Source organism: Tachypleus tridentatus, chromosome 6 (genome assembly GCF_004210375.1).
Source record: "Tachypleus tridentatus isolate NWPU-2018 chromosome 6, ASM421037v1, whole genome shotgun sequence".
Taxonomy (NCBI): Eukaryota; Metazoa; Arthropoda; class Merostomata; order Xiphosura; family Limulidae; genus Tachypleus; species Tachypleus tridentatus.
Genome location: NC_134830.1, coordinates 21,635,135 through 21,662,707, shown reverse-complemented (window position 1 = coordinate 21,662,707; position 27,573 = coordinate 21,635,135). Strand labels below are relative to the sequence as shown.

The 27,573-nt window shown below is 34.6% G+C and overlaps 1 protein-coding gene across 1 annotated transcript in view; it reads left to right on the top strand.

Moving 5' to 3' along the window:
- Positions 1-7,995, top strand: part of LOC143252077 (rhodopsin-like) — a 36,538-nt gene extending 28,543 nt beyond the window's left edge. The window contains exons 3-4 of the mRNA XM_076503686.1: positions 3,101-3,340; positions 7,383-7,995. Of these exons, the coding sequence (XP_076359801.1) occupies positions 3,101-3,340; positions 7,383-7,580 (438 nt within the window). The 3' untranslated portion in view covers positions 7,581-7,995. The remainder of the gene's footprint in view (positions 1-3,100; positions 3,341-7,382) is intronic.
- Positions 7,996-27,573: the final 19,578 nt, after the last annotated feature.

Sequence of the window (27,573 nt, the reverse complement as noted above, 5' to 3'; positions counted from 1 at the left end):
TCAGCTTCCGTTCAGTTACCTCTTTCTTTCTTTGTGAACCTGACGATGACCGAAGATTGTTTGTTTGTTTTTGAATTTCGCACAAAGCTACACGAGGGCTATCTGTGCTAGCCGTCCCTAATTTAGCAGTGTAAAACTAGAGGGAAGGCAGCTAGTCATCACCATCCACCACCAACTATTGGGCTACTCTTTTACCAACGAATAGTGAGATTGACCGTCACATTATAACGCCCCCACGGCTGGGAGGGTGAGCATATTTGGCGCGACGCGGGCGCGAACCCGCGACCCTCGGATTACGAGTCGCACGCCTTACGCGCGATGACCGTAGAAGGTCGAAACGTTGTTTGCTCTTCTACGTAAAATATTTTCTCGACCCAAACGAGCCGTTTTGGCATATATAAACATCACATATAAAGTAAGGATAATTAAGCTTTTGTTAGAATCAATAGATAACTGGGATGCAATTTTGAGTCTGCGAGTAGAATAGCTCTAGAAACACACACATATATAAGGAAGTAATCTTTAACATTTTGAACACGAACGGCACAACCAGAAGTCCCATGGTTCAGAAATAGACACCAGTAATTTCGAACCCATGACCAATGACTACACTCAATCAAATGGCTGATTTATCACTTTTATTAGCACGTCTGCAACGTCAGGGTGAGCTTAGCGACACCCTGAAATCTCGAACCTAGGAACCCTGAATATGGTTGTCTCTGAAGAAACGATGACATGTCTGTCCAAAATTAGATGAAAGCTAAACCATTTTAAATATTTCATAAATTTAATAAGGACGAAAGATAATAAAATGTTATTTCGTGTACTGAAGACAGGACTTATCTGTGAGACCATCCCTCGATGTTACAGCGGTAAGTTTACGGATTTACAACGCGAAAATCAGGGGTGCGATTCCCCTCGGTGGACTCAGCAGATAGACCGATGTGGCTTTGCTATACGAGAAACACTCTGTGAGACCATATACGAGATTTAAATATGAAAAAAATGTGAGTTAACTGTGAATAAAAAATACATCTTAGCTTTACTTTTATACCAAACATTATTATTATGGTCTGTGTGATGACGGAAAAATCACCACGGGTACGAATAAAAAGGTTGTCGCTTTCTTAGAACGTCGACAGATTTTGTTGTATTTATCTGTGATAAGAATACAATGGTATGCATTTGAAACCTGTAATCTTTAAAGTTTGTCTTATATGATATTTTTTATCATTAGTCTGTCAGTTGAAACTGTGGACAGTTAGCGAAGATATCCCTTAAGTAGCTTGGCGCGAATATCCGAAAGCAAATAACGATTTGTAAAGGCGGAAGAAAGTGATACATTAGTAAACTGCCTGAAGTAGCTTGGCGCCAATATCCGAAAGCAAATAATGATTTGTAAAGGCGGAAGAAAGTGATACATTAGTAAACTGGAAATGTTAAGTCCACGAAATAAGAAAATAACTTCTCAAACAAATAGCCTCACATTTTTGAAAGCAAGTTTTCTGTGTGACGTTCTAGAACTTACTTTGCGACTCGAGTCGAATACTAACGAATCCTGCTGACACTGCCCGGGAATTTCTTGTCTTCATGTGATGTATCCATTAGAGAAAACTATTCTTTTAACCGTCATTTTCTAATGTTGAAGAACAGCTGTAGAATGAAAGTTTTTAGCTAGTGCTAATTGTATTTACTTTTACTTCATGTTATAATTAAAACATACGATAATTTTATAATAAGTAAATGTACGCTCCTATTTTTGTTTGTATAATTTATGAAAGTACTTCCAAGTTCAAGACAACGACGCAAGACATAAAACGCTGAGTTTTTACTTATTGGTTCCAAGGTCGTTTAGGCACATTTAGATGTGTTTATTACCAAGCAAAGAAGTATTTGGACAGGCATACAAAACGATGTGCCGTGTTTTTATCTTCTTCGTGAGCGGCTAGTTAGGACACTCAACTCTTAATAAGGAGATTGCGGGATCGAACCCCGTCACCGAAATATTCGCCCTATCACCCATGGGAATGTTACAATATCTACATGTAGATATATTCATGTAGCTATGAAGGCTCCTGGTGGTCATTATACAATCCAGTGTTTTGTCGTTTCTTCACACAACGCATTTTAAAACAACATTGTTGATTACGTCATAGTTTGGGAGTAAAAGTGTATCACAAGCCGACAATCACGAATTATATTATCAAAATTAAATGTTTCCATTTTTGTTTTAATTGTCAGCTCGTTTCTATTTTAACCACCATATTAGTGTTGATAATAACGTTGTATCACCACTGAAAGGTAGAGAATGTTTGATGTCAAACTGGCATATATTTAATAAATAACGAGAACATACTATGCAGAATGCGTTGGAGAGAGAGATCTAAAGCGTGTGATCGCAACACGAGATATGGGATCTATAGGAACAACGTGAGATACAAAATATGTGACAAATAGATCAGGTGTGGAACGTGTAACAACAAGATCAAATAATAAATGACAACAGTAAAATGTGATATAAGATCAGGTGTAAAATATGTGATAACAATTCCGTGCTTAAAATGTATCACCACAAGATCAGGCACATTTAGATGCCCGGCATGGCCAAGTGAGTTAAGGCTATCAACTCGTGATCTGAGGGTCACAGGTTCGAATCTCCGTCGCGCCAAACATACTCGCCCTTTTAGCCGTGGGGGTCGTTATAATGTTACGGTCAATCCCACTATTCGTTGGTAAAAGAGTAGCCCAAAAGTTGGCGGTGGGTGATGATGACTAGCTGCCTTCCCTCCAGTCTTACACTGCAAAATTAGGGACGGCTAGCGCAGATAGGTCTCGTGTAGCTTTGCGCGAAATTCAAAAACAAAACAAACACATTTAGATGTTTCTATCACCAGACAAAGAAGGATTTGGACAGACATACAAAAGTTGTTCAGTTTTATTTTCGTCGTGAGCTGCTAGTTAGGACATTAATATTAAAATATTTGATTAAAATATATTCAGTAAAATAACGCCACATGTCATTCATATTACATATTTATTCATATGTGGCCTTTGATAAAGTATATATATATAGACGTATGTTTATTTTCACACAAACCAGGTTCCAAAAATGAGGAAGAAAAGTAACCACGCCCATAAGGCTCAACAACGCCTGACTATAATGGTTGGTATCATGATTATATGTACTCTGACAGCTTGGACACCATACGCTGTTGTCTCCTTGATCGTAGCGCTAGGATATCCTCAATTAATTGGTCCGTTGGCTGCTGTGAGTCCAGCCATCTTTGCTAAGAGTTGTGTCGTGTACAACCCAATCGTATATTTCTTCCTCAATCCTCAGGTAAAATAAAGACATTTGTTTCTACTTATATCCATTTTAATCGTTTTTACACATAAATTCTCTGCTTCCAAATTTTTATTTATTTTTTATAAATAAATTTTAATTTCTAGCCACCATAATCACTGACAAACTTTTCAAATGCACTTTTCAATTTTTCCTCTTTCCCTGTGGAACAGTAGTAAGTTTACTGACTTGCATCACTAAAATACAGGGTTCTATCTCCAGTGATTGACACAGCAGGTAGCCCAAGGATAGCTTTGATCTAAAATAAAATAAAAACAACCAATTAATTTTTACTTCTGTTTACTGAAACTCTTGTTAAACTTATTCTGGTCAAAGCTATCTTTTGACTTTACTGTAATGGATTCCTGTAACCAAATTGACTTTACGGTTTATTTGTGATTAGCAAATTCAAACTAAGTCAAAATATTACAGAAGATGTATACATTTATAATTTTTATTTCATATAAATAGTATACCTAAGTGACTATAGCTTACGTTGTGTCTAGTAAAAAATTATTGGTGGTGCCAACAACATTTCGAGAAATTATATACATTGAGTATGTTATACCTAAATTATTTTTGAGCCTCACGACGTTGTTACGGTTCATGCTGCCAGGTCTGGTCATATTCTATCTGACGACATTGTATCTTGACAATAGTTCTGCAGCGTCGTCTCCGTTGTAAAAGTCTCTGCCGTACCACTTTCGTGTCCAAAGTACATCACTTGTTTCAGAGGGTTTCCTTACTACAATTTAATCAGCCCGTTCAAACAGAAATTCGTAGATTGTGTCCACTGATTTTACTGGTACGAAATAATATAATGGTACGAAATAATATAAATACCTGTTTTATTCTCCAGCTCCATGAGGTTTGTGATGGCTAAATGAATATTATAGAAGGAACTTCTTTAAACATCCGTCGTTTTTCTCGTTTTTAAATAAACGTCCTTGAATATGTTGTATGTTGTTTACTAAGACGTGTGGATTACTTCTGCCATTTGTCTTTATAAGTCGTGGGTTCTCAACTGTTATAAGAATCGCATTTTGATTACCATGAATGGATACAACTTTTTGGAGATGTCTTTCTGAACGTCTGGGGCCACAAATGAATCCACATTCATTAGTTTTCTAATCTCATTCTCTTTAAAATTCTAAATTCGTTACCTAAACCCACCTTTTTATTCGAGTCTATAAATATTTTACATTGGAAAGGGCTGTTTGATACAATTCCCATAAGCTATTGATTTTTTTAAGGCATCATTCTACTGACGTGACGACAAACAATGTCAAATTGTAGTTTTGATACATATAGTTCCATCACAATATTTACACATTCAAAATCGTTGCATAATCTACCAGATCCTCTGCACGTTGTATCGGGTACACAATTATTGACTAAAACCTCAAGATACTACCAATTATCTGTTACAGAAAAATGTGTTGTAAAACTACACTGTATCTGACACACAATTATCGGTTAATGTTGATAGGATTCAGAGTAACTACAGTGTCTCTGATACAAAATCATGGAGCAGTGCCTCGAGGTTCAGAGTAACTACAGTGTCTCTGGTACAAAATCATGGAGCAGTGCCTCGAGATTCAGAGTAACTACACTGTCTCTGGTACAAAATCATGGAACAGTGCCTCGAGATTCAGAGTAACTACAGTGTCTCTGGTACAAAATCATGGAACAGTGCCTCGAGGTTCAGAGTGACTATAGTGTCTCTGATACAAAATCATGGACCAGTGCCTCGAGGTTCAGAGTGACTATAGTGTCTCTGATACAAAATCATGGACCAGTGCCTCGAGATTCAGAGTAACTACACTGTCTCTGGTACAAAATCATGGACCAGTGCCTCGAGGTTCAGAGTAACTACAGTGTCTCTGGTACAAAATCATGGAGCAGTGCCTCGAGATTCAGAGTAACTACAGTGTCTCTGGTACAAAATCATGGAACAGTGCCTCGAGGTTCAGAGTAACTACAGTGTCTCTGGTACAAAATCATGGAGCAGTGCCTCGAGATTCAGAGTAACTACACTGTCTCTGGTACAAAATCATGGAACAGTGCCTCGAGATTCAGAGTAACTACAGTGTCTCTGGTACAAAATCATGGAACAGTGCCTCGAGGTTCAGAGTGACTATAGTGTCTCTGATACAAAATCATGGAACAGTGCCTCGAGGTTCAGAGTGACTATAGTGTCTCTGATACAAAATCATGGAGCAGTGCCTCGAGGTTCAGAGTGACTATAGTGTCTCTGATACAAAATCATGGAGCAGTGCCTCGAGATTCAGAGTAACTACAGTGTCTCTGGTACAAAATCATGGAACAGTGCCTCGAGGTTCAGAGTGACTATAGTGTCTCTGATACAAAATCATGGAACAGTGCCTCGAGGTTCAGAGTGACTATAGTGTCTCTGATACAAAATCATGGAGCAGTGCCTCGAGGTTCAGAGTGACTATAGTGTCTCTGATACAAAATCATGGAGCAGTGCCTCGAGGTTCAGAGTAACTACAGTGTCTCTGGTACAAAATCATGGAGCAGTGCCTCGAGATTCAGAGTAACTACACTGTCTCTGGTACAAAATCATGGAACAGTGCCTCGAGATTCAGAGTAACTACAGTGTCTCTGGTACAAAATCATGGAACAGTGCCTCGAGGTTCAGAGTGACTATAGTGTCTCTGATACAAAATCATGGAACAGTGCCTCGAGGTTCAGAATGACTATAGTGTCTCTGATACAAAATCATGGAGCAGTGCCTCGAGGTTCAGAGTAACTACAGTGTCTCTGATACAAAATCATGGAGCAGTGCCTCGAGGTTCAGAGTGACTATAGTGTCTCTGATACAAAATCATGGAGCAGTGCCTCGAGGTTCAGAGTAACTACAGTGTCTCTGGTACAAAATCATGGAGCAGTGCCTCGAGATTCAGAGTAACTACACTGTCTCTGGTACAAAATCATGGAACAGTGCCTCGAGATTCAGAGTAACTACAGTGTCTCTGGTACAAAATCATGGAACAGTGCCTCGAGGTTCAGAGTGACTATAGTGTCTCTGATACAAAATCATGGAACAGTGCCTCGAGGTTCAGAGTGACTATAGTGTCTCTGATACAAAATCATGGAGCAGTGCCTCGAGGTTCAGAGTGACTATAGTGTCTCTGATACAAAATCATGGAGCAGTGCCTCGAAGTTGAGAGTAACTACAGTGTCTCTGGTACAAAATCATGGAGCAGTGCCTCGAGATTCAGAGTAACTACACTGTCTCTGGTACAAAATCATGGAACAGTGCCTCGAGATTCAGAGTAACTACAGTGTCTCTGGTACAAAATCATGGAACAGTGCCTCGAGGTTCAGAGTGACTATAGTGTCTCTGATACAAAATCATGGAACAGTGCCTCGAGGTTCAGAATGACTATAGTGTCTCTGATACAAAATCATGGAGCAGTGCCTCGAGGTTCAGAGTGACTATAGTGTCTCTGATACAAAATCATGGAGCAGTGCCTCGAGGTTCAGAGTGACTATAGTGTCTCTGATACAAAATCATGGAGCAGTGCCTCGAAGTTGAGAGTAACTACAGTGTCTCTGGTACAAAGTCATGAAGCAGTGCCTAGAGGTTTACAGTAACTGCAGTGTCTTTGGTACAAAATCATAGAGCAGTGCCTTGAAGTTTACAGTAACTACAGTGTCTGGTACAAATTCATTGAGCAGTGCCTCGAGGTTTACAGTAACTAAAGTGTTTCTGGTACAAAATCATGAGCAGTGCCTCGAGGTTCAGAGTGACTATAATGTCTCTGGTACAAAATCATGGAAGAGTGCCTCGAGGTTCAGAGTAAGTACAGTGCCTCTGGTACACAAATATTGAGCAAAGTTTTGAAAATAAATGTCTCGAAATTCTACGTCGATCAGCTGCTAACATAGTTATGTTTGCCCAAATTAACAATAAACAAATATCTGTTTGTCTAAGGATATTGAACTTATTTTATATTCTTGTCTATTCATCGAAATATGTGTTGAGATTTTTATTCTATGTTTTATGTTACAGATACAAGAGGCTATCATGAAAACATTTCGACGTAGCCGACCGGAAGTACAATCTGCTCCTCAACTAGATATCAGTTTAATAGCAACTAATAACTACACAGATGTCGCTAGAAGAAGCTCGGTCGCTAACGATCTGTTGCCATTACGCTCAGACCGAACACAGAGTTTTCTTGTGGAGGAAGCTAACAGCAGACTGTGACCCGAATTCCATTTTACCTGTATTGCTTGTTGTACTGTGTTTATTTCGTAAAACTTTCTTACGTTTTGGCTATTCAAATAGATCTGTTTTAAAGGAGTAAAACTGAAGAGAAGTTACAACTTAGATATTTAAACACGTTTTATCGTGTAGAAGTGTGTAAATATAAGGAAGTCCCTTTTGTCATGCCCTTATTAATGTAAGTGCTCAGCATAGAAGACAAATGTCAGGACGTGAAGTTAACTTATGGCTCGTGCAATATTCATCGTTTATTAAATGTATGTGAAATAAAAGGTTCCACGTTCTTGAATATCGATTGAAACAGGATTTTCTGTTTCTTATCTTAATTTGCAATTGGTAGGATTTATTTTATATATATATATATATTGCAAGCATAAGCTTTATTTAAACAGTTAATATAACGCTTCAGTGCATCGTTAATGGTTCTGTACATAGCAAATATGCTGTTAATAGTATTATTATTTTCAAGCGATTACGAAACGTTTTTACTGCCTTTACGTCTTTCTAACAGCTTTTGAAAAGGTTATAATCTACTTTATAAATGTTCCTATCGACTGTGTTCAGCAGGAACATCTGCTATCAGGGTATAGTAAATTCTTTGTAAGAAATCGTATCGTGTGCCACTTTCATACAATAGCATATATTAAAACTTATATTTGCACAATATAGTATAGAGTAGGGTAGTAAATGAAACTTAGAAACCATAGCAATACGATATAAACGATGCACATCAGAAAATATCTCGCTTTTGCTAAGCACTAGAAGATAAAAGAAGCCTTGAAATTGGAATACATTATTTAATGCTGTAAAGAGACTCAAACACAAAATTGTAAAATTAATGAAAAAAAGACACTTTTGAATAAAGTATTAGCAAAAAGATTAGGAAACTTTGTTTTTGTTGTGTTTTTTTAAATTTCGCGCAAAGCTACTCGATGACTATCTGCGCTAGCCGTCCCTAATTTAGGAGTGTAAGACTAGAAGGAAGGCATCTAGTCATCACTACCCCCGGAAACTTTTGGGCTACTCTTTTACCAACGAATGGTGGGATTGACCATCACATTATAACGCCCCCACTGCTGAAAAGGCGAGGATGTTTGGTGCGACGGGGATTCGAACCCGCGACCCTCAAAGTACAAGTCGCATGCCTCAACCCACCTGGCCTGATTAGGAAACTACTTTCAACGCTTTCTTATTTTCTGTTTAATGTGATAAAATATTATTTTGTAATGTTCTCTGCAGTAAATACGAGGTCTGTTCAAAAAATACGCGGACTGACGTCATAAAACAAAATGTACTTTATTTAGAAGTTACAGGTCTGGGACCCCTTCAAAGTACTCTCCTCCCCAACGCACACAGTTATCCCAACGGTGTTTCCCCTTGTTGAAACAGTCCTGGTACGCTTCTTTTGTAATGTCCTCCAGCTCCTTCGTCGCATTTGCCTTAATCTCGGGAATCGTCTCAAATCTTCTTCCTTTCAAGGGTCTTTTGAGTTTGGGGAACAAGAAAAAGTCGCAAGAGCAAGGTCAGGTGAGTAGGGGGTGGGGAAGAACAGTGATCGAGTGTTTGGCCAAAAACTCACGAGTTCTGAGGGCTGAATTTCGCAGCAACGCAGTTCATCTTCAATTTTTCGGTCAAAATCTCGTAACAAGATCCAACTGATATCCCACACTCTTCAGCAAGCTCCCTGACAGTCAGACGCCGATTTGCTCGCACCAGGGTGTTGATTTTGTCGACGTGTGGGTCGTCAGTTGACGTGAAAGGACGTCGAGGACGCTCATCATCTTCAATGGACTGTCGACCATCCTTAAAGTGTTCATGCCACTTGAAACATGCCGCACGCTTCATAGCAACATCACCGTAAGCCGTGTAAGCATAGCAAACGTTTCAGTCGCAGATGTTCCAAGTTTAACACAAAATTTCACAACAAGTCGTTGCTCCTTCAGGTCATTCTGAAATCCGCCAAACGAAAAAATGGCACTTCACTTAAAACCGCGTAGCTAATACACAAATAAAGATATCTGCAATCGGGAAATGGCATCGTAATCAGCTGATATGTGCAAACCTAGCAACACCAAGCGAATTCCCCTGGAACCAACTGGAGCCGCGCAATTCAAACAGTCCGCGTATTTTTTGAACAGCTTTCGTACCAACAAACATGTTTTTTGTATTGAATATTTACAACGTTGTTTTCACTATGTTTAGGATAAGGATTACTCATTTCAAAATTAGGCCTAGAATGGACTTTTTAGTTATTCTGCTTTTTTGATAATATCAGTGTTTTTATAATTACAACCAAAGATAATATAAACGCACGAGATTCATATAGACCATATACATGCATGTAAAACATTTTGTAATTATGAAAAGACAGTCGCGAAAAATTTGAAGTTTAGAAATCAAATGACAAAGAACTTTATGTAGAAATCTGAAAGCAGGATTAGCTTCTTACAAATTTTTGTTTATATTTCTAAACCGATGCAGCATGAAATGGTATGAAATGGTGGGAAAAGGTCTTTTTTTGTTTTGGTTCATGCTTTTTCATTTGTAAAAGCAGCAGGAAAATCTATTTAACTGAGGAAGAAAAACAAAACAGCATCACCAAAAAATTCCGAAAAACTTATTTGTTGAAATGGTAGAGAAGCGGGAAAAAAATCAGAAGCTCGAGCAGCAAAGGTAGAAAGTCAGTAAGATTTTCCAAGTCAGACTCTCATAAAGTTTATTTTATTACTCTGGAATGAACCCAATGAACATATCAGAAAATAATTGCAATAGTTTGTGTGGACTGTTATAAGAACTTCTTGTGTCTGAAATTGTTTTTTTTAAACAAGAACAGCAGGCATTCTGAAACAAAAGCGGAAAATTTTGTAAGATTTCTCGAAGGAACACTGAGATAGTGAAAAGAGGTGTTGTAACATACCTGTTAAATTGTCTAGTAATTTATAGACGAGGATTACTTACCACCAACCAATTGTGAAAAGCTTTATGAGAACCTGTGAAATTGGTGTATAGATCTTTACTGCCTTATTATGTCTGTATAGAGCTCTTTACTACCTTATTATGTCTGTAGAGAGTTCTTTACTGCCTTATTATGTCTGTATAGAGCTCTTTACTGCTTTATTTGTCTGTATAGAGCTCTTTACTGCTTTATTATGTCTGTATAGAGCTCTTTACTGCTTTATTATGTCTGTATAGAGCTCTTTACTGCCTTATTACGTCTGTATAAAGCTCTTTACTGCCTTATTATGTCTGTATAGAGCTCTTTACTGCTTTATTATGTCTGTATAGAGCTCTTTACTGCCTTATTACGTCTGTATAAAGCTCTTTACTGCCTTATTATGTCTGTATAGAGCTCTTTACTGCCTTATTATGTCTGTAGAGAGTTCTTTTTTCATTATTCTCAACATGTAAGAGTAAACCAAATTCTAACTTTCAAAATACTCTAATGACTGTATGCGATCTAAAGTATTTTATTTTACATGGCTTTATAATACATATTGGTATCTGATAGAGTTGTATACAACCATTTGTATTTAATTTAGCAGGTTAGTGACGTAACGTTAAATTAAACGTGTTTTTGTTGTTTTTGTGTGTGTTATATCACTATGTACTTTTAGTTCTCTTTAATTTTTAGAGACTGGTCTAGTATTAATATAATAACTATTTTTGGCCACTTGAGTTTTTTTTTGTCATTATGTGGCAACATAATCTCGAATCATGATGTTTCAAGATGATGAGAAACGTCTTCTTTTCCAGTTCAACCAAAAAATGAACCAGATTCAAGCTCATCTGGTGCTTTAAGAATGTCAAGAAGGGTCAAGAAAGACATTGTATATGTATGTCGGTATGTCATGCGTAGAAAAACATCTTATTGGTAACATACATTTTACATTTTACTTTAAGATGTAAACATGTAACGTATGTCAAGATTCATATTAACCTACCGTAATTATTTAAATATTTAAATAACATCAGGTGATGCATATATATAGCTTTAAGAACTGCTACACTGGAAAAATAAAGTTATGGAAATTAAGGAAAATAAGTAGCTTTTAATGAATATAAATCCAGAAAGTTCAACAAATTTTTGCACAATATTTCAAGAATTGGAGTTGGAAGTTTGGATTGTTCATGATACATAACATGAAATTTTGTTCAAACATTTGCTTTTTTAGCTAAATACAGAATAATGGTGGTATTTCCTTATGTAACTAAACAGTCGTACCAGAGTAAACCGAACGGTGAGGAATGAATCTGGATGAAGGTAAAACAAAACTCGACATCAGGGTTGACATACATGAAGGAAGTTACTCCTTAAAACTTTGGTGTGAACGAAATAACATCAGGACCCTGCACGGCCAGGTGGTTAAGGCACTCGACTCGCAATCCGAGGTTCGCGGGTTCGAATTCCCGTTACACCAAACATGCTCGCCCTTTCAGCCGTGGGGGCATTATAATGTGACGGTCAATCCCTCTATTCGTTGGTAAAAGAGTAACCCAAGAGTTGGCGGTGGGTGGTGATTACTAACTGCCTTCCCTCTGGTCTTACACTGCTCAATTAGGAATGACTAGCGCAGATAGCCATCGTGTAGCTTTGCGCGAAATTCAAAACAAATCAAACCAATTGATTTTATAGTTTTTTTCATTTTACTTGTTGTTGACATGAAGAGGTAAATATGACAGCTTTCTATCACTACGAATCATTAGTGTAAGTCAAAACCCAATTCTCTGTTATTTTAGACACGAATTTAAATCTTACGCGGTTTCAGTTTTCATTTCTTCAAAAATTTGAAAACGATATATATTTTTGAATCAGTTGTTCAATGAATCAGCTAATACTAAACAAGCCGCAAACATTGCCTGCTGTTTATCTATATATGTGTACTTCAAAGTGGGGAAAGCTGCTCTACAACTGGCGAACTTTCTTCTATGAAGAACTGTTTGTTTGTTTGTTTGTTTGTTTTATTTCACGCAAAGCTACACGAGGACTATCTGCGCTAGCTTTCCCTAATCTAGCAATGTAAAACTAGAGTGAAGGCAGCTAGTCATCAACAACTCTTGAGCTACTCTTTTACTAACGAATAGTGGAATTGATCGTAACATTATAACGCCTCCACGGCTGAAAGAGCAAGCATGTTTGTTGTGACGGGAATTAGAACCCTCGACCCTCTGATTAAGAGTCAAGCGCCCTAACTGTCTGACTATGCCGGGCCTTTGTGAAGAAAGCGATGGTCATACGACTTTGTTTCGCAGGTCATGGTTTTCAATACGGCTGTGCAGATAAATTTAAAATAAATTTTAAATAAGCGAAATGGAGCACTAGAGTTTTTTATCTTCCATTTGGATTCGAATCATAAGAAAGGAAGAACGCAAAATGGGAAGAGTTTTTACGTCACTCTAAATCGTTCTTAAGATATTATATTTTTTATCAACTTTAAAACAGGGAAATAAAAGCAACGTATTGGCTGATATGAATGCTGTCGATCGAAGGGTCCGAGATTCGAACCACGATATGACATTGAACACGTACTTCAATTTCGGTGTTGTACATTATAACTGTGTCAGTAAAGTTCAGTCAGGCAATAGGTGTTACTGGCTGTTAGTTCTCTTCCTGGTATTAAAATGGGATGGTTATGCTTGGTTACTTGCACCCCTGACCCGACTGTTTTGCTCACATGTTACATAAAGTGTTATTCAGGTTGAAAATACCAGGCACTTAAAACGGGTGTAGTTTTTCCATAAGTACGCAGGTGTACCTAAACTTTATTCTTATATCAGTGATTGATACACGTGGAAATGTCTACAGATCTACAACGCTAAAATCAGAAGTTCGATTCCCTTCGGTAGACCCAGGAAATAGCCTGATGTGGCTTTGCTATAGCAAAACAAACACGTGGGAAACTATATATATATATATATACAGGGTGTCCCAGAAAAATGTATACACACTTTAAATGATTATAAGTACAATGTTTATTAAGATATATCTAGGTTTTATAATCCAAATTTAAGAAGACAAGTGTAGAATCTTTTGAGTTATCGCAGGTGTTCGAACTGACGACCGTTCTGATCCAGGCACTGCTGATAACGTGGACAGATAGAATTGCAAACTTCACGAATCATTCCATTTGGTATTTGGATGCATTCTCTTTCAATTGCTGCTCTCAGCTTATTGATTGTTGCAGGGTTTGTCTTATAAACCTTATCTTTGACGTATCCCCATAAAAAAAAATAATCCAGAGGTATGAGGTCTGGTGAACGTGGGGGAAATTCAGTGCTACCTCTTTGCCCAATCCATCTGTTCGGCAAATGTTTGTCAAGAAAGGTCCTCACATTACGATTGTAGTGGGGAGGTGCTCCATCTTGCTGGAAATAAAACTCCTCATTTCCTACTTGTTCTCAATGTGTGGCATGACAGATTCTTGCAGCAAGTTCAGATAAACGAGACTAGTTACTGTATTTTCGAAAAAAGAATGGTCCAGTTACACCTAACGCTGATAATCCACACCACACTGTAACCCCTCGTAAGTTTACGTGGTGTTCAACCGTAACATGCGGGTTCTGAGGTGCCCAGTAGTTACAATCGTGGCGATTAACTGAGCCATTTAACATAAATGTGGCCTCATCGCTCCAGATAATCTTGTTTGGAAACTGTGCATCTTCTGCAGATTTTGTTAGGTATCACTCACAGAATTCAACTCTTCAGTCAGGATCATCTTAACTGATGGTGTGGACTAATACCGTAATAAAACTTTTCCAATGAACGCGCTTCGACATATGATGGACGCTCGATTTTGGGATTCCTGTCTCACTGGCTGCTTACCTATCATATTTTCTTGGAGATCTGCTTCTCGTATGATTTCTTCAAAATCAGTGTAAACATGATAATAGGAATCGCACTTGCATCATGCCAATGTAATAGCACTCATAATTGAATTGAATTTATCCCATTTTTGTTTATTAACATTTTACTACAATGTGTGGTTGTGTTATGTAGGGATGCAAATACACTCCCTACCATCTTTTTTCATTTATTTCTGTGGCAAAGACACAGGTAAGGTAGTTAAGGTAGTTTTAATTCATTGGGTTTGGATAATATTGTCATTACGTGCAGGGTATTTGAGTGTCAGCAGCTCGTGCGGTGATGTGGCGCCACTTAAATGCAGGTATTTAGTATTTAGCAGCTCGTTCGGTGATGTGGCGTTTGGTATTTGAGTGTCTAGCAGCTCGTGCGGTGATGTGGCGCCATTACGTGCAGGGTATTTGAGTGTCTAGCAGCTCGTGCGGTGATGTGGCGCCACTTAAGTGCAGGGTATTTGAGTGTCTAGCAGCTCGTGCGATGATGTGGCGCCACTGCCATATTGTAGAGCCAGAAAAGAAAGATTTATAAAGTAATTATTATTAGTGTTATTATAACGTAGCGTCACACAAACTGCTGACCAATAGATTTTGCTTCGCCATCGTAATACGTTTCTGTACCATAGTACTTGATATTTCGTTTTATTGTTACATTGTTATAACGTTTGTTTATCTCACCCTAGGATTTAAATTTCCTTGTACAGCAAAATTATTTTACGCTCATTACGATTAATCATGCAATTTGTGTCATAAATTTACATATGTTAAATTTAATTCTATAACTTGTGTCACCAAAAGGTTATATAACAGATGTTTAAGCAAATTATGATGCAAACAGTCTCGTCAAGTTTCATATCTGTGAAACTTGACACTTAAATAACTCACAACTAAAGGAATTGCGTGAGTCGAGCAGGTTTGAAATACAGACATGTGAGCTGAACACATATTAGCAACGAAAGATTTAAAAAAAAAAAAACATCAAAACAACCACAGATAAATGGAAAAGGGGAAACCGTTTCCATACATGTGGGTCGGGCGTCGACAAGTGCCCTAACTATGAATTTAAAATTCAACTCAGAATTTGGTTCTCTTAGCTACAAAAAAACATTTCGTAAGTTTGGGGTCATGAATGGATTATAAAACAAACTGTTAAATTACACTATTTCGTCTGACAACAGTAACTCCAGAACCTTCCTGCGAGTACAAGAGGATGTTAGAAGGTCTGCAGCTCATTGTTTGATCCATTTAGGTTTATGTCAATGTTAAAATGTGTGCAGTTGTTGGTCGGAACGGTTCAGAAGTATGCCTTTGCTAGTAAGACTTCAGTTCCTTTTCAGATTGCGGCCGGCCCGGCACGACCAAGCGTGTTAAGGCATTCACCTCGTAATCCCAGGGTCGCGGGTTCGAATCCCGGTCGCACCAAACATGCTCGCCTTTTCATCCGTGAGGGCGTTATAATGTGACGGTCAATCCCACTATTCGTTGGTAAAAGAGTAGCCCAAGAGTTGGAGGTGGGTGGTGATGACTAGCTGCCTTCCCCTACTCTTACGCTGCTAAATTAGGGACGGCTAGCGCAGATAACCCTCGAGTAGCTTTGTGCGAAATTCAAAATCAAATGTCATACATATGCAATCCACACACACCACAATAACTCTAACGAGTTTTAATTCATTACATATTTAAGTTTAAACTTCATTTTTATATTACAGCCTTTAGAAGACAATTAAAACTGTATGGCTATAATGTGGGTGCAGTTTAAAATTAGAGAAACTTTTTCCATGACAATTACACTCTGGTAAATGGTAAATTAAATATTTTATACTTATAATCAAATCTATAATCAAATCAAAATTAACGGGTGAAGAAAAGAATAACTTATAACGCCCCCAGGCGTTAGAACGCCTTAACGCGCTTGGTCATGCCACGTCTTGACGTTTAGTAACCAAAATACAAATATAAAGATCTAACTACAGCCATGACACACGGGTTGCAAACAAATCGTAAATTTTGCAACAAGTTCATATGAATCACATTTGCGATAAGTTTAGAAACCCACAATGCTAAAATCCAGGTTTCGATTCCTTGCGGCAGACAGAGTGCAGTGGCCATCATGTGAAAAAACCACAGACGATTCAGATTTGCAAAATTGCAGATTTTGGAGAATACCGAAAGTAAGTAAGTTTACTAAAACAGCGTCAAGATAAGAAAAGCGGTAAGTGGCTATTGTGCCAGCTTTTAAAAACCACAACTGATATTTTACTAATAAAGCCATTAAAACCACAAGTACAACTGATATTTTACTAATAAAGCCATTAAAACCACAAGTACAACTGATATTTAACTAATAAAGCCATTAAAACCACAAGTACAACTGATATTTAACTAATAAAGCCCATTAAAACCACAAGTGCAACTGATATTTAACTAATAAAGCCCATTAAAACCACAAGTACAACTGATATTTAACTAATAAAGCCCATTAAAACCACAAGTACAACTGATATTTAACTAATAAAGCCCATTAAAACCACAAGTACAACTGATATTTAACTAATAAAGCCCATTAAAGCCACAAGTACAACTGATATTTAACTAATAAAGCCCATTACGTTTATTTTCCCAGTCCCATTCCAATCAATAGTTCTAAAGGCATTTTGATTTACAACGCTACTTTATGAAGTATAAATCATACGGCACGTAAAGTGATTCTACCAGTGTGTGTGATGTTACGTCACAGTTTTAGAGATATTTCTTTGCTAGCCTTTTGCTATTAAAATAAAGGCCACGTCGACAAATGCGATTGAGGTACTGTTATATTGTTCTTACTATAAAACTCTAAAGGTTCTTATTGAAACATTCGTTAACAGTTATTATGAATAAAACCTAAACCTTAATCATAAGCTTCAAATAGTGGTGGAGTGTGTGTTACACGTATGCTGTGCTAGAGATGTCGTAACCACACAGTGGCCCTATATTTGTAAAATCTCCACACATGGTGATCCTATAGTAATAAAGGTTTCACACACACAGTTATCCTACTTTAGTAAAAGGTTTACAGAAATATGCAACGTTGAAGCTGCTGATTATTTGTTGTGAATTACTTAGTAAGCTGTTTACAAGATTACAAAATAAATGTAAGACCTAGCTTAGTCTTATTTTATGATTTGCTCTTGTCTAAGATCACTGATGAGGGGGGGTACCTCATTGACAAGTCCTGAATCAAATAATATGTTGTACTTCACATCTACCTTTTTTGTGCTATTATTAACAGTTTGCACGGCTGAATAGTTCACAAGAATAAATGAGTAACATAAATGCATCGTATTCTCAAACTTCCTATGTAGATATATGTAAAAATGATGCGAGGCTAAAAGACATCTCGAAACATCACACGTATAAGTGTTATCATTCTTACTATGATATGGTATTATACAGACTACCGACGTATGGACTATAACTAGTTCATATAACATATAGACCAAATGATCCATTAATTCCAATAACAAAACGTGATATTGTACTATTGTAACATTTGCGAAGTTTCACATTTGTATCGCGTGACTCGAGAAGAGAACTTCAAGAAAAGTTAATTTCAAATGCACGAAGTTGATTGACTTATATGAAAATATGAATGTAAAAAATGTCAAAGTTCACCTAAAGGTATGTCAAGCGTATAAAACAGAAGAGTTAATCAAACAATGTTAACAGTCTAGTGAAACATCATTTATTTATTCCTTTTCATACGTTCCCAAGATAACACTCAAGATACAGGTTTCACAGCTTTACGGGATTGTTATAAACCTGCGACTTGTACATATTACATTTCAGTATTGTATTTTTTAGGATAAAGGCGGGTACACTCCCTCTTAAAGACTCAATAAACTGTTCTATAGAACCTGACCGCTAACTTTTTGATAACATCGCGAAATTGTTCCATGAAAAAACAGAAAAGACGGTGTTACCATAAGCTTCTTAATAATAGTTTGAGATTGTTCTATTAAGGGAACCAGCATACCTAATGGTTTGAGATTGTTCTATGAAGGGAACCAACACACCTAATAGTTTGAGATTGTTCTATGAAGGGAACCAACATACCTAATGGTTTGAGATTGTTCTATGAAGGGAACCAACATACCTAATGGTTTGAGATTGTTCTATGAAGGGAACCAGCATACCTAATGGTTTCCATGAAATATTTTGCTATTCATTTACCTTTTTCTCGCTATGTGTTTGCATTGAAAATAAATCCTGTAATAAATATAAAATTGTATGTTAGTTTTCCTTGTGTTCGTATTTTATTTATTTCATCAGAGATGTTAATTATTTATTATGCGTATTTTCCTTTCAACAAAACCACATGGGGCTATCTGCTGAGTCCACTGAGGGGAATCGAACCCCTCATTTTAGCATTGTAAGTCCGTAGACTTATTGCTGTACCAGTAAGAATTGGAATCGTTGTTCATCCGTTGTTACTAAAATTATTGTGATTTTGTCCTAAGCCTAACAAAACTTCCCAAAGACAGTTTTTATTTTGTAATTCAGGGACTCGATATTCTTGTTGATCATTCTATTTTTTAAAAAATTGCACAATTTTTACCTTATTTTTTTACTATAAAAGTCCATAACCACGTGACAATTTCTTATAATCAAAAGCGATACCATTAATTAAAAGTTTCGGTTTCCCGACAACTAATTAAAATTAGTATTCTGCTTTCTCATTTACTTCATAGAGCATAGAACATGAATATTGTATTTACGAAAGAAATTCTGCGTATTTGATATTTTTAACAACAGAATATAAGTTCTTCTAAGGGGGCTTGGTATTGGTTTGTTTTGAACCACTAGCCGTCCCTAATTTAGCAGTGTAAGACTAGAGGGAAGGCAGCTAGTCATTACCACTTACAACTTGTTCTTGGGCTACTTTTTTACCAACGAATAGTTGGAATGATCGTCACGGCTGAAACGGCGAGCATGTTTGGTATGTATGACAAGTATTCGAACCCGCCACTCTTAGATTAAGAATCGAACGCCTTAACCCACCTGGCCATACCGGCCCTATTTTCTACGTGTTCACCTAAAGAAACATGAAATCATTATGCTGTATTACTTCGGATTTAAAACATTCTCTAATTTAAGACGCGCCCCATTTCTGGAAAGGAATTTTTCAGGAAACAAATTGGATGATAATTAGAAAGGAGTAAATATGTTTTAAAATAGTTTATTAACGAACCAAAAATGAATTTAAAATGAAATATAATAAAAATTTATAAAATAAACAGGAAATTTAAAATTTTCATTACAATAATGTTTCTTTAATTAATCAGAATGTTACAATGATCTATCATCTGACTCACTGTTATATTCTGTACCAGAAGCATTTTTATCGCTTGATTCACTATTGTCCCAAATGACGTCATCTTGCGTTCCATCTTCCGAATTGGATAAACAAACATTTATAAACGATTTTCTAATAATATTGTCCAACAATTCTTTCCAAGCTTTTGAAATCCACTATTGTTGATGCTTATACCCTTTTTATTGTACCACTTGGTGTCAAAGCATGATTGTCTTTATTCAGCCAAGCATCATAATGCTTACGGATAGAATCTTCGAATGACTTGTTAATGGTCACATCAATAGGTTGTGACTGACCTGCCATTCAGCCAGGAATTATCACCAGACCACTGTTTTTGTTCCTTAACCTGCTCTTGATTGTATCGGAGAGATGGCCACAAAATGCTTCCATTACAAGCGTGCTCCGTTACTTTAATGATGCACCAGGCTGACATACACATCCCAACAACTCTTCCATCAACTCTGATGTCATCCATGCATTTTGTTTTTACATGAATGGTTACATCTTTGGCAATACTTTTCTATTTAATATGACATTCGGTAGTTACACATAGCATGACACTAACTCTTAACTTTTCATGACCAGTGGTTTTAACAGTTACCTATTTTTCTCCTTTGATATTTCAGTGTAGTTGCGCGCCATGTCGACAAAAACTCTCGTCGTTTCATCTGCGAACCGATTTGGTTTAGGGAATACGGATTCCTTTCGCGTAGACCAATAATGTAACGTTGATATTGAACAAGTTTTGTTTAAAACTCTGACGGCAATAATGATAAACCTCTCTTTTCATAAATTTCTTACACCAGCCACGACTAGTCTTGAAAGAAACACTACTATTTCCTGCACATTCTTTTGCACATTAAGAATTCTCTCTTTACAGGCAGTCTTTTATTTCATAACTCTCTGAAATACGTGATCATTTCAGAATGTCTTCCTTTTTTTGGGTCAGAAAACAACTTAGATTTCAAACGACGCCTACAACATATATTTGCTTCACTCACTGAAAACTTTTTACTGGCTGACGATTCCCAGTCTGTTCGGCGCACAAAATATCGTTTCTGTTAAGTTCGGCATCGTACGTAAAAAGCTTCTCCATGGGTTAAAAAAGAAAAAAAAAACACAATAAAATGGCTTCCGAACAACAGAAAAGTCAGATAAACATTGAGAACAGCGCTACACCGCTAGAGGCGCTGAGCTCGTCACATTTGACGAATTGTACGTATTTTTTTAGTCTTTCTAAGTTAAGTTTTCTTTAAAATATAGTCCAATGTGTTTGTTAATGTAGGAATTTTCCAAAACATCTTTGTTATTCGAGGAAAATATTGTTTTTGAAACTTTCGAAGAGTAAATAAAATACTTCGATTTTAAGACACTTCGGAAAAATATGAAAAAAGTGTGTTTTAAATTTTAAACAGTTCCTCGTGACGCAAATAACACATTAAAAAGAGCTATAGACATTTATAGAATGTATTTGTGAAGAATTCCTTGTGCACACAATAATTATAAATATTTCAACAAGAGCTATAGACATTTATAGAATGTATTTGTGAAGAATTCCTTGTGCACACAATAATTGTAAATATTTCAACAAGAGCTATAGACATTTATAGAATGTATTTGTGAAGAATTCTTAGTGCACACAATGATTATAAATATTTCAACAAGAGCTATAGACATTTATAGAATGTATTTGTGAAGAATTCCTTGTGCACACAATAATTGTAAATATTTCAACAAGAGCTATAGACATTTATAGAATGTATTTGTGAAGAATTCCTTGTGCATACAATAATTGTAAATATTTCAACAAGAGCTATAGACATTTATAGAATGTATTTGTGAAGAATTCTTTGTGCACACAATAATTATAAATATTTCAACAACAGCTACAGACATTTATAGAATGTATTTGTGAAGAATTCCTTGTGCACACAATAATTGTAAATATTTCAACAAGAGCTATAGACATTTATAGAATGTATTTGTGAAGAATTCTTTGTGCACACAATAATTATAAATATTTCAACAAGAGCTATAGACATTTATAGAATGTATTTGTGAAGAATTCCTTGTGCATACAATAATTGTAAATATTTCAACAAGAGCTATAGACATTTATAGAATGTATTTGTGAAGAATTCTTTGTGCACACAATAATTATAAATATTTCAACAAGAGCTATAGACATTTATAGAATGTATTTGTGAAGAATTCTTTGTGCACACAATAATTATAAATATTTTAACAAGAGCTATAGACATTTATAGAATGTATTTGTGAAGAATTCTTTGTGCACACAATAATTATAAATATTTCAACAAGAGCTATAGACATTTATAGAATGTATTTGTGAAGAATTCCTTGTGCAAACAATAATTGTAAATATTTCAACAAGAGCTATAGACATTTATAGAATGTATTTGTGAAGAATTCTTTGTGCACACAATAATTATAAATATTTCAACAAGAGCTATAGACATTTATAGAATGTATCTGTGAAGAATTCCTTGTGCACACAATAATTGTAAATATTTCAACAAGAGCTATAGACATTTATAGAATGTATTTGTGAAGAATTCCTTGTGCACACAATAATTGTAAATATTTCAACAAGAGCTATAGACATTTATAGAATGTATTTGTGAAGAATTCTTTGTGCACACAATAATTATAAATATTTCAACAAGAGCTATAGACATTTATAGAATGTATTTGTGAAGAATTCCTTGTGCACACAATAATTGTAAATATTTCAACAAGAGCTATAGACATTTATAGAATGTATTTGTGAAGAATTCCTTTGTGCACACAATAATTATAAATATTTCAACAAGAGCTATAGACATTTATAGAATGTATTTGTGAAGAATTCCTTGTGCACACAATAATTATAAATATTTCAACAAGAGCTATAGACATTTATAGAATGTATTTGTGAAGAATTCCTTGTGCACACAATAATTGTAAATATTTCAACAAGAGCTATAGACATTTATAGAATGTATTTGTGAAGAATTCTTTGTGCACACAATAATTATAAATATTTCAACAAGAGCTATAGACATTTATAGAATGTATTTGTGAAGAATTCCTTGTGCACACAATAATTGTAAATATTTCAACAAGAGCTATAGACATTTATAGAATGTATTTGTGAAGAATTCCTTGTGCACACAATAATTGTAAATATTTCAACAAGAGCTATAGACATTTATAGAATGTATTTGTGAAGAATTCTTTGTGCACACAATAATTATAAATATTTCAACAAGAGCTATAGACATTTATAGAATGTATTTGTGAAGAATTCTTTGTGCACACAATAATTATAAATATTTCAACAAGAGCTATAGACATTTATAGAATGTATTTGTGAAGAATTCCTTGTGCACACAATAATTGTAAATATTTCAACAAGAGCTATAGACATTTATAGAATGTATTTGTGAAGAATTCCTTGTGCACACAATAATTGTAAATATTTCAACAAGAGCTATAGACATTTATAGAATGTATTTGTGAAGAATTCTTTGTGCACACAATAATTATAAATATTTCAACAAGAGTAGACATTTATAGAATGTATTTGTGAAGAATTCCTTGTGCACAATAATTGTAAATATTTCAACAAGAGCTATAGACATTTATAGAATGTATTTGTGAAGAATTCTTTGTGCACACAATAATTGTAAATATTTCAACAAGAGCTATAGACATTTATAGAATGTATTTGTGAAGAATTCCTTGTGCACACAATAATTGTAAATATTTCAACAAGAGCTATAGACATTTATAGAATGTATTTGTGAAGAATTCTTTGTGCACACAATAATTATAAATATTTCAACAAGAGCTATAGACATTTATAGAATGTATTTGTGAAGAATTCCTTGTGCACACAATAATTGTAAATATTTCAACAAGAGCTATAGACATTTATAGAATGTATTTGTGAAGAATTCCTTGTGCACACAATAATTGTAAATATTTCAACAAGAGCTATAGACATTTATAGAATGTATTTGTGAAGAATTCCTTGTGCACACAATAATTGTAAATATTTCAACAAGAGCTATAGACATTTATAGAATGTATTTGTGAAGAATTCTTTGTGCACACAATACACAATAATTGTAAATATTTCAACAAGAGCTATAGACATTTATAGAATGTATTTGTGAAGAATTCCTTGTGCACACAATAATTGTAAATATTTCAACAAGAGCTATAGACATTTATAGAATGTATTTGTGAAGAATTCCTTGTGCACACAATAATTATAAATATTTCAACAAGAGCTATAGACATTTATAGAATGTATTTGTGAAGAATTCCTTGTGCACACAATAATTGTAAATATTTCAACAAGAGCTATAGACATTTATAGAATGTATTTGTGAAGCACACAATAATTGTAAATATTTCAACAAGAGCTATAGACATTTATAGAATGTATTTGTGAAGAATTCCTTGTGCACACAATAATTGTAAATATTTCAACAAGAGCTATAGACATTTATAGAATGTATTTGTGAAGAATTCCTTGTGCACACAATAATTGTAAATATTTCAACAAGAGCTATAGACATTTATAGAATGTATTTGTGAAGAATTCCTTGTGCACACAATAATTGTAAATATTTCAACAAGAGCTATAGACATTTATAGAATGTATTTGTGAAGAATTCCTTGTGCACACAATAATTGTAAATATTTCAACAAGAGCTATAGACATTTATAGAATGTATTTGTGAAGAATTCCTTGTGCACACAATAATTATAAATATTTCAACAAGAGCTATAGACATTTATAGAATGTATTTGTGAAGAATTCCTTGTGCACACAATAATTGTAAATATTTCAACAAGAGCTATAGACATTTATAGAATGTATTTGTGAAGAATTCTTTGTGCACACAATAATTATAAATATTTCAACAAGAGCTATAGACATTTATAGAATGTATTTGTGAAGAATTCCTTGTGCACACAATAATTGTAAATATTTCAACAAGAGCTATAGACATTTATAGAATGTATTTGTGAAGAATTCCTTGTGCACACAATAATTGTAAATATTTCAACAAGAGCTATAGACATTTATAGAATGTATTTGTGAAGAATTCTTGTGCACACAATAATTATAAATATTTCAACAAGAGCTATAGACATTTATAGAATGTATTTGTGAAGAATTCCTTTGTGCACACAATAATTGTAAATATTTCAACAAGAGCTATAGACATTTATAGAATGTATTTGTGAAGAATTCCTTGTGCACACAATAATTGTAAATATTTCAACAAGAGCTATAGACATTTATAGAATGTATTTGTGAAGAATTCCTTGTGCACACAATAATTATAAATATTTCAACAAAGAGCTATAGACATTTATAGAATGTATTTGTGAAGAATTCCTTGTGCACACAATAATTATAAATATTTCAACAAGAGCTATAGACATTTATAGAATGTATTTGTGAAGAATTCCTTGTGCACACAATAATTGTAAATATTTCAACAAGAGCTATAGACATTTATAGAATGTATTTGTGAAGAATTCCTTGTGCACACAATAATTGTAAATATTTCAACAAGAGCTATAGACATTTATAGAATGTATTTGTGAAGAATTCTTTGTGCACACAATAATTATAAATATTTCAACAAGAGCTATAGACATTTATAGAATGTATTTGTGAAGAATTCCTTGTGCACACAATAATTGTAAATATTTCAACAAGAGCTATAGACATTTATAGAATGTATTTGTGAAGAATTCCTTGTGCACACAATAATTGTAAATATTTCAACAAGAGCTATAGACATTTATAGAATGTATTTGTGAAGAATTCTTTGTGCACACAATAATTATAAATATTTCAACAAGAGCTATAGACATTTATAGAATGTATTTGTGAAGAATTCCTTGTGCACACAATAATTGTAAATATTTCAACAAGAGCTATAGACATTTATAGAATGTATTTGTGAAGAATTCTTTGTGCACACAATAATTGTAAATATTTCAACAAGAGCTATAGACATTTATAGAATGTATTTGTGAAGAATTCCTTGTGCACACAATAATTGTAAATATTTCAACAAGAGCTATAGACATTTATAGAATGTATTTGTGAAGAATTCCTTGTGCACACAATAATTATAAATATTTCAACAAGAGCTATAGACATTTATAGAATGTATTTGTGAAGAATTCCTTGTGCACACAATAATTGTAAATATTTCAACAAGAGCTATAGACATTTATAGAATGTATTTGTGAAGAATTCTTGTGCACACAATAATTATAAATATTTCAACAAGAGCTATAGACATTTATAGAATGTATTTGTGAAGAAGCACACAATAATTATAAAATTTCAACAAGAGCTATAGACATTTATAGAATGTGAAGAATTTGTGTGCACTTGTGCACACAATAATTGTAAATATTTCAACAAGAGCTATAGACATTTATAGAATGTATTTGTGAAGAATTCCTTGTGCACACAATAATTATAAATATTTCAACAAGAGCTATAGACATTTATAGAATGTATTTGTGAAGAATTCCTTGTGCACACAATAATTGTAAATATTTCAACAAGAGCTATAGACATTTATAGAATGTATTTGTGAAGAATTCCTTGTGCACACAATAATTGTAAATATTTCAACAAGAGCTATAGACATTTATAGAATGTATTTGTGAAGAATTCCTTGTGCACACAATAATTGTAAATATTTCAACAAGAGCTATAGACATTTATAGAATGTATTTGTGAAGAATTCCTTGTGCACACAATAATTATAAATATTTCAACAAGAGCTATAGACATTTATAGAATGTATTTGTGAAGAACACAATAATTATAAATATTTCAACAAGAGCTATAGACATTTATAGAATGTATTTGTGAAGAATTCCTTGTGCACACAATAATTGTAAATATTTCAACAAGAGCTATAGACATTTATAGAATGTATTTGTGAAGAATTCTTGTGCACACAATAATTGTAAATATTTCAACAAGAGCTATAGACATTTATAGAATGTATTTGTGAAGAATTCCTTGTGCACACAATAATTGTAAATATTTCAACAAGAGCTATAGACATTTATAGAATGTATTTGTGAAGAATTCCTTGTGCACACAATAATTGTAAATATTTCAACAAGAGCTATAGACATTTATAGAATGTATTTGTGAAGAATTCATTTATAGAATGTTTGTGCACACAATAATTATAAATATTTCAACAAGAGCTATAGACATTTATAGAATGTATTTGTGAAGAATTCCTTGTGCACACAATAATTGTAAATATTTCAACAAGAGCTATAGACATTTATAGAATGTATTTGTGAAGAATTCCTTGTGCACACAATAATTGTAAATATTTCAACAAGAGCTATAGACATTTATAGAATGTATTTGTGAAGAATTCTTTGTGCACACAATAATTATAAATATTTCAACAAGAGCTATAGACATTTATAGAATGTATTTGTGAAGAATTCCTTGTGCACACAATAATTGTAAATATTTCAACAAGAGCTATAGACATTTATAGAATGTATTTGTGAAGAATTCTTTGTGCACACAATAATTATAAATATTTCAACAAGAGCTATAGACATTTATAGAATGTATTTGTGAAGAATTCCTTGTGCACACAATAATTGTAAATATTTCAACAAGAGCTATAGACATTTATAGAATGTATTTGTGAAGAATTCCTTGTGCACACAATAATT